The sequence below is a fragment of the Calonectris borealis genome, chromosome 5 (genome assembly GCF_964195595.1).
Source record: "Calonectris borealis chromosome 5, bCalBor7.hap1.2, whole genome shotgun sequence".
NCBI classification, from domain to species: Eukaryota; Metazoa; Chordata; class Aves; order Procellariiformes; family Procellariidae; genus Calonectris; species Calonectris borealis.
In genome coordinates, this window is record NC_134316.1 from 16,594,819 (window position 1) to 16,603,380 (window position 8,562).

An 8,562-nucleotide genomic window follows, 5' to 3' on the forward strand; every position below is an offset into this window, starting at 1 on the left:
GCATGGTGGTGACAAGAGTTTTAAAAGGATGGATGCGAGTTCACATCAGAGTACTTTGGGGAGGAATGATGCAGCCTAAAGGATTGGATAGTGGCTTTTCAGTCGTTCCTGAGAAGTGACTTGTCTCTGTTCTCAGCCTTTGTTAATTGTGGGTAATAGCAAGATCCCCTTTGAGCCCTACTGACATAAAGCTCATGAGGTGATAAGGTGATGCTACTGTACAGATGGTACTTGACTCATTAACATTCCACACTTAAGAAATCTAGGTGGTTTTTGCTTTTGCAGGGAGACTAAGCAGAGCTTTGGAAGGTAAATCTTCATGTATTCTAACAACATAGGAAGCTTTTTGAGTATTTTCTACAACTGAAAAATATCTTCAATAGCAGCCTGCATAGGAAAGATAGAGCAGGTGGCACAATGCTCCCAAGACTTCCCAAAAAGATGGAGACACCATTTCTGCTTACACGAAAGGGTATTTGCCTTAGTACCAATAGATCAAGTCTGCCTACGACACTCAGGCAAACCTGCCTTCAGAGGCATGTCATTGAGATGATTAGACATGTGACAGGTTTCTATTATCAGGGTTGTTTTCCTTTCCAGTTCCTGTCTGTGTTGCTGTAATTCCCAAAACAGGTTACTGCAAAAGTAGGTCTGGCCATGTTGTCTTGGTGTAAATACTCTGGTACAGGCCAGAATGAGATAAAATTGCCATGCATTTTGTTCTGCAAAGGCACGTATTCCCCCAGAGTCTCCTGGGGGTAGACAGTTGGACTCTTTCCTTCTACTTTGTGCCTGAAGGGCCAAAAACTAAAATGCAACATGGTTGGTCCCTACCTGTTAGGAGTTCCCTGCCTGTCCAGAGAAGAGCATAGTGGGGACTTCATTTCCCCTGTTTCGAGTTGGAAAGACAACGTAAAAGGCAAAGAGGGGCTGTATGAGGAAACACAAAAAGTTAGTGTCAGATTGCGGGCAGTAGGAGACTTTAAGGCCTCAGGATGCTTTTTGTTTAGGATGTTCGCAGATCAGCGGCAAAGGGCTAACTACATGTTAAGCCATCCCTATCTTTACCTTACGGTGGCTGACCAATGTACCAATAACAAGATACCTAACAGAATATTGATCTCTGGCTCTTCCTCTGCTAATGGAATAAACGCACGTTTCCCTGAGGGTTAGCAAGCTGTAAGATGAGGAGGGACATGCTGTACCTGATGGGTGCTTCACTTAGCCTCAGCTCAGGCTGCGCGTGCCGGAAGCCGGCGGGGCTCAGCGGGGCAGAGCAGGCGTTAGTTAATGAAGCGCTCAGCCCCGCCTGTCAGAACCCCGATGTCTGATGTTATCAACAGGGACCTGACAGCCCTTTTCCTTTCTGCGCACTAACCGTATAAAATCCAATTCTCCAGAGCTCTGAATGCTCTGAAAGCACAGAACCTTTTTGATCCGGGATTCTGATTCTCTCAGTAATGGAAATCATCCTTAAAAAGAGTAATTTTTCCAGATTCTGCTCTGTGATTAGCTGCAGGAAACCCAGTAAAATTACATCAGATAAATGGACATAGCTATGTGAAATTAATAACTCTCAGCAGCCTGCAGAGAAATGTGAAGAGGATATTAACAACTGGAATTGTTTGAAAATAGCAAAAAGAAAGCTTCTAATAATAGACAAAATACATCACAACCTACAGACTAAGGACTGCTGTTTTTGTTTGCTCCTAGACACAAAGGCACATTTTCCCTTAATCTTCAAATGGATGTACAGGATAAGACTATAATGGCTGGCTGCTTCTATTCACTCTTGATTTGGGACTTGTTATTACAGGTTGCTCAGCAGTTTGGTGGGATGCTGACCGTCCTCAAGTCGCATTGCAAACAAGGATTTTGGAGAGGGGATCTCATTACTTCTGAGGTACCTATCAGCTCACTTGCCCACTCAAATGGCTAAATACATTATTTGTAGCAGAGGAGTCTCTCTGCTACTATTGTTGCACCAGCTTCAAAATCTGTTGTTCAGTTTTGCAAGTGTGTTGACACAGAAATACATCCTTCTCCCTCCTTTTATTTTAGCAGGATGTTGATGCTGTGGACAAGCAGAGACACCTAGCCCTGCAGATAAAAATATAACAGTAGCAGCTGTGTAGGTTTCCCTAGCCCATTCTCCTATCTAACGTGCCTTTGCACCCACCTCCATAGCTGTTCAGCCTTTAGTGTCTTTGCTGTGGTGGCTGCTTAGAGCAAAAAAATTCTTGAGACAGTTCAATTATTTGATATGTTGCTATCGATCTCTAGAGGCCATGGCTAGAAGAGTCGTGTTGGGGCATCCAGTTTGTCTACCTGCTTCCCATGGCTCATTAATAACTTTGCAGAGCACATACAGTATTGCTGCCTGTGTTTGTACAATGATGTTTACAACACAGCTAGGGGTCTAACGCTGCATATAGAAAGTGCTTTGCTTTGTCTACTACAGAGCAAACTCCAGTCAGGATCTTATAACTTATCTGTGCTAGATGCTTTTATTTAAAGCACAGATCTTCTACAAGTGGAATCCTGCTGTCATGCTGATACACGAAGTGCTCAGCAAAGCACAAAGCCCTCTTCTGCTTTTACAGAAGAGCTTTAGAGAACAGCTCTGGGGAATGTGTTTGGGCTTCCTCTCACCCCTCAGTGAGTGACAGCAGTTATCCAACTGCCTGGCTCCAAGGAAGGGAGGAACTACAGTGCTCCACGTCGAGCTGCGTTGACAGTTCAGGGTATAATGTATACCCACATAAAGAAGCGGTAGCACATTTCACAGGACCATACCTATGAAACATCCAGCATTCATCCACTTCTCCAATCTGCTTTGTGGCTTCTCCGAACTTAATGATGGATGAGTCCCCTTTTCCAAGGGTTGAATTTAAACCTTCCCTAACTACCCAGAAGATGGAAGTGGTTGTAGTGGATCAAGCCTGAACACACCATCCAGAAACACACTGGATGGTATCACTATCAGAGTTTGAACCAACTCTGCAGTTCCTTCCACCTGCATTCTAAAACTATCTTTTCTGTGCAGCAGAGAAAAGCTGCACAGTTACTGTGCAGTTTAACTATGAGATAGGAAATGCCTGCACTTGGTGCCTGCACCTAGTTTGCCATGTCACCCTGTCAGGCCAATTACTTTAATTAAAGTTCTGTCTGGCCCTTCTTGACAACTCAGCCTCTAATGATGAAAATAGGTATGACGATGATCTGGATGAGGGAGGTAGAACTCATTGTTTTCCAACACTCCTGCTATTACTATCAATTTCACGTGAAAGTAGAGTTCTTTGGGAAAAGCAACACAAAAGCGTCACTCAGTGTCATTAGCAGAGTGGTAGTTCTTTGCTGTTCCTGCTCCAAAGCTCTTTCATGGGCGAAGAATTTAGTCTAGTGCTTTGGGAGAGAAACACAAAAATGACTAATTGCACTTAGATTGATATTCTCGGAAAACTAAGCAAAGCACTCTGCTGGCAAATTCATTAAGCAGTAGAATAATCCCTTTGCCAAGTACCATAGCGTCAAACTGGTTTTAATCATGGAAATGTTTTGCTCTTCATGCAAAAACAGTGCTTGCAAGATCTGGCATAACTGGAGAGCCTACAGAAACACTGAAGAAAAGTCCATGAGTAACTGATACAATTACAAAGGCAACAGAGTATCAGAAAGTGGTTGGGGACAGTACATTACATTAAGCAATAGTTCCATGAGTCCTACATGGTCGAACACCAAAGCTTGTCCTGCTCAATTCTGCATTGGAAACTTCTCTGCAGCCTTCCAGCCTCACTTAACAGCTTGCTTTCTGCTCAGCGAGAGTAAGCAGGAGTGTAAGAACAGGAAAGGTACACAATTTATGCAGCTCCCCTGTTTTTTATTATCCTGTGCCTATGAAGGAACGCATAGCTATTTTAAGACAGTCAAAATCATCATTTTTGTATCATTCTTAAGACTACAGCTATTTTGTTAGACAGAATTTGCTTTCTGTCCCGCTGATCTTCCAGAACTGGGCTTCTCAAACTTTTTCCGAGCACAGATCTCGTCTGTCCTCAACCACCTTCACAAAATCCTGCCTCCAAACGGAAATAACTGCACACACAGAAGCTCCATTCCTCAAGTGAGTTATTGTTTTTCTCATCCTCAAAATAACTTAGTTTCTTTTCTCCCCCCTGCTAGCTCTGTTTGCATCTTTCCCAGCTTTAAAGACCAGTTCACAGAGAGGGAAAAAAAATATACACAGTGACTACTGAGTGGCTATAAATAGTGATTTGGGGCATGCTGCTTTGATTCAAGTAACTGTCCACCAGCCCTACAGGAAAATAGGTTTAAAGAGAAAAGAAGAAAGTCCAAACCTCTCTATACATTCAGCAGCTCTTAGTCCAGCCTCAAGCTCAGTGGCAGGCAAGCGTCAAAAATAGCCTCTGTGCCTGCAGACAAGGCTTTCTGGAATTAGGGTAGTAGCTGTATGAGACAGAAAACCTACACAGTATATGCAGACATAGAGGAAGAATTTGTCTGCTACTCTCAAAGTGCAGACATTTTATATATTTGTGTTTATTTTATTTCTTAAGAGGGAAGAAGGAGATTTCTAACAGAGGTGATTTTTTTTTTCCTTCAACATTTTATAATCTCTGAAACAAGGAAGGCTACAGCTTGTTTCGAAAAGATACAGCTCCTGAAAAGGAACTGCTCATGGGAACAATGCGGCGAAGATGTTGTCCCTCAACAGAACAAATCCAAATGATAATCGGAGTTGTTACCTAAAGCAGGCTATATAAAAATCACTTCCAGGAGCCTCATCAGAATCCAGAGGCATAATAATACTGAAATACAAGCACTTGCATATCTGTTACTTACTACCTTTTTTGTGCTGTTTCTACCCCAGAACATACCTGACTCCTGCACTCACTCCCTCGCGAGCACAGAAGCGTCCAATCTTTCTTTCACTTCTATTTTTCTCATAGACATCATTCACTTTTAATTAGGCTTTGCGATTTCCCCACATTCTTTTGATACACCAATAAGCTTATGAAAGTACATGGCTGCTGTGGGAAATCTGGATTACAGTGAAATGAGCTGAAAAGCATGGTATTTGGCCTTTTATGGAAAGGACACATCTATAAACCACTGCAATCCAGTACCTCCAGACAGAAATGGGAGCTTGTGCTGCTGTTCTGTTTAACACTCCCTCCTCTGGAGTGCAGAGGCTCTGCAGACCGGCCACACCTTGCGATAGCTGTGCCTCCTCCTGCAAAGAGCAGACAGGTTCAGCATCAATTCATAGATTATCAGATCCACTAACTGATACCAGAAGGCAAGTGTTAGACAGCATGCACCTGCCTGTCACAGCTTTAAGACTCATGATTTTGAACACAACCTAGTAGTGTATGCACGTGCTGAAGACTCACACACGATGAACTTGTACTTCTTCAGAACTGAGCCAATGCTCACCATTCATTCCATCGGGAAAACTAAGATGTCCAGCAAATATGACATAGAACAATTTCATACAACATTATGCCACAGTAAAAAATGCACAAAAAAGCTGACAAAACCCGGAAGAGCTGCTAGAAAAATCTAAACAGTAGAAAATAAGCACTTTCTATATAAATCTTACTTTCTTTTTGTATTTGCTTTACCCATGCTGGTCTCTCTTTTATTACATTTCTGTACAAAACTGGTATTGGCTCTGTTCTCAGTTAAAGTTCTCACCTCCATACAATTTGCAATTGCATCCAAACTTTCTCCCATCAAGATTCAAGATGATTAACTTGCATTTCATTTCCATGATCGTGGCAGCACTTAATCAACAAAGTCCCTACCTATATGTATTTATATAGATATACATGTATATATGCACACATACATACACACACACAACAAATACTGTTGCAGTTATCCGCTCTGCCAGTGTTTGGAGTGACAGTCATCCTAGAAGGTGAAGGCATACACCACTCCCACAACCACAATATTTCCAATGGTTGCTATTATTGCAATCCATAACAATATGGCATCATTTGAAGAACGGGATGTCTCTTCTGGTGGATTCTGCATGGAAGAAGCTGCATGGACGTTGGCTGATGAGTTAAACAAGGAGTACTCTGTACTAAAGTCCTCGTTGGGTGAGTCCATAAAGGCTCCTCCCATAACAGGAAGCTGTGAAGAAAGATATGGCAAAATTAGATTGAAGGTCAATATCTGTATGTGCTTTGTCTCAAAGTCATTACAAAAGAGTAACCACTAGCCAACCTGCAAAATTACTGAGATTTCATGTACGTGGCACTAACCTGTCAGGAATACCACAGACACACACTTTACATTATTTCTTCCATTTCTGTTAGAATCAGTATTATTGCAGGAAACCTATGTATACTACATAAGAGCTGGCATACAGGCTCCAAGTCAACCTAAGGAATTATATGCATTTAGAAAGAAGAGCTACAGCTATCCACAAAGCACTCGCACACCAAAATGTAAGTTCACAGCAATGTGATTGCTTTGCGACTACCAGCAATGGAATCATACTGCGCAAAGGCATTGAGCAAGCACAGCAAGGATGTGATGCAAGGAATGCATGGCTCAGAAGTGAACCCTTGATTTATCTAGAGATCATGGAAAAACATATGAATTGCAAAAGTTGTTACTGTAAAACAGGTGGCATGTACTCAGTGCTCTAACTTCACCTCCAAAACATACCATTGCAACCACGCAGGATTTATAAATCTATACAGTGGAAAAACTTCAATTTGGATTTTGAAAGGCTCCATAGCAATGAAGGGGCAAATTTCCCACACTTCTCCCATCCCAGACTTCTCCTACTAGGAAGGAGAAAGTTTCTTTAACGCTTTTAGTGGATTCCTCAGTGGTATGACGAAAAGTTCTCAGTAGGATAGCAGTTATTCCATACAGGAATATGACAGCAAAGTTAAAGAAAAAAGGAATTATTTAACCTTGTCGTTATACGGGTTTTAGTTGTCTTCTCAACTTCATCCTAGATCACAACGCATATTCTTCATGATTCAACAACTATTTTACCCTCTACATAGAGGTGCAAAACACATCCTTCTGCAAATGTATGGATTCCTCATCCAGGCAAGAGAAGGATACCTAATGTTCTACTAAGACGGTCTATCACTAAAATAAAGTTCACACAGAAGGTTTTTGCTTCCCTCCTTATTCCTTGTATGTTTGGGAACGCAGGTCTGAAGAGTCTCCCCTGGCTCACCGAGTGCAGGCTCCACAGTCCCATGCAAGTAGAGGACATTGTTTCAGAAAAAGCTGTTGAATATTTACTTCACATATCTGTAAAAGCTCAGGACACACACCTCTGAGTATCCTGTAAAAAGCCAAAGTGCTGCTCGGCAACCTCAGAAACCGCAACGGTTACGTACTGCAGGAAGAGCATGAGCAGTGTGGGTATCGTAAAGCCCTAAGACTCTGCAGTACTCGGTAACTAAAACTCCCGGACCGTTGTAGTAGGTAGGTAGACCAAACCCATGGCATTACTGGCAAAAAAACAAAAAACAACACCCAGAGCCATATGTCCAAATCTCTCTGCCAGCCTGACCAGAAGGGGAAAATTCCATCATGGCATTGATGACTGGTTTGATCTTGAGCAATGAGTAAAACCTAGACATCAGTGCATCCTACCTACTCTCTCCTTTCAAATCTCGTAGAACTCCAGTGCTTCAAGGAAAGCTGAAAAAAGTCTGGGAATGTTCTCCTTAAGAAACACTCTTGCTGCAACACCAACCAACCTTTTCTTCCCCACAGAGGCTTCCATGCTGCTGCTGTCACCTTCCAACCTTTAGACCCAATTACAATCTCCTGATTTACACTCCACTTGTAAATGCTTTTGCGTTTTTTCCATTATTATTCTTCATCTTTCTCAGTAGTGCTTTTTTCTACAGATGAAACCTTCTGGCTCGGTAACAACAAAATAAAAATCCCTCCTGCTGTTATACCGGTGGCAAACTATTACAACTAGCAGCAGCACGGTACTGTTGAAGTCGCCACAGCCTATGAATAACAGAGGAACCACCCTTGCCCTCGCCCAGCCACATCACAGAATGCTGCTATACCATCAGCATTAAATTACCATGGCCAATACCATGGATTGGTAAATCAATCTCTTTCAACACCTTGTCCTTCAACTCCCGCATCACATTTTGACTCTCCCAGTAACCTCTCCCTTTGGTACCAAACTACACCCCTCCCCTCTGTGTGCAGCTGTGCTCTGGAGGCTGCTAAACAGGACAGGAGGTGAGGATAAGCCACCTCTCTTCTCAACAGTGGTGGCTGTAACCTACAAATTAGAGCGAAGAATTTGAGAAGCTTGAGAATAAAGCAGCTTTTTTTGCTTGCTATCCATAACATTTTACAAGGCTATAAAAGACAGACTCTCTTTCAAAGCTGACTGCTGAAAAAATTTCATCTGTACTAGAAAATATCATGTCACATTCAAAATGAAACACAGAATGATGAAAGACCACAATGGATATGTCATACTACCTAATCCACATTAAATAAAATTATCTTTGAGATCAAATATGATTA

General features: G+C 42.1%; 1 protein-coding gene across 1 annotated transcript; it reads right to left on the reverse strand.

Moving 5' to 3' along the window:
* Window positions 1-4,408: 4,408 nt before the first annotated feature.
* Window positions 4,409-8,168, reverse strand: C5H14orf132 (chromosome 5 C14orf132 homolog). The gene is made up of 2 exons (XM_075152429.1): window positions 8,088-8,168; window positions 4,409-6,219 (listed from the first exon to the last, which is right to left on the reverse strand). Exons 1-2 carry the CDS (start codon window positions 8,166-8,168, stop codon window positions 5,938-5,940), a joined length of 363 nt encoding a protein of 120 aa, XP_075008530.1. The 3' UTR covers window positions 4,409-5,937.
* Window positions 8,169-8,562: the final 394 nt, after the last annotated feature.

Bases quoted from the DNA above. Each gene is read 5' to 3' on its own strand.
- C5H14orf132 (XM_075152429.1), bottom strand. From the start codon at position 8,168: ATGCGGGAGTTGAAGGACAAGGTGTTGAAAGAGATTGATTTACCAATC. The intron at 6,220-8,087 runs GTATAGCAGCAT...AATGACTTTGAG, and splicing joins ATGGTAATTTAATGCTGATG to ACAAAGCACATACAGATATT.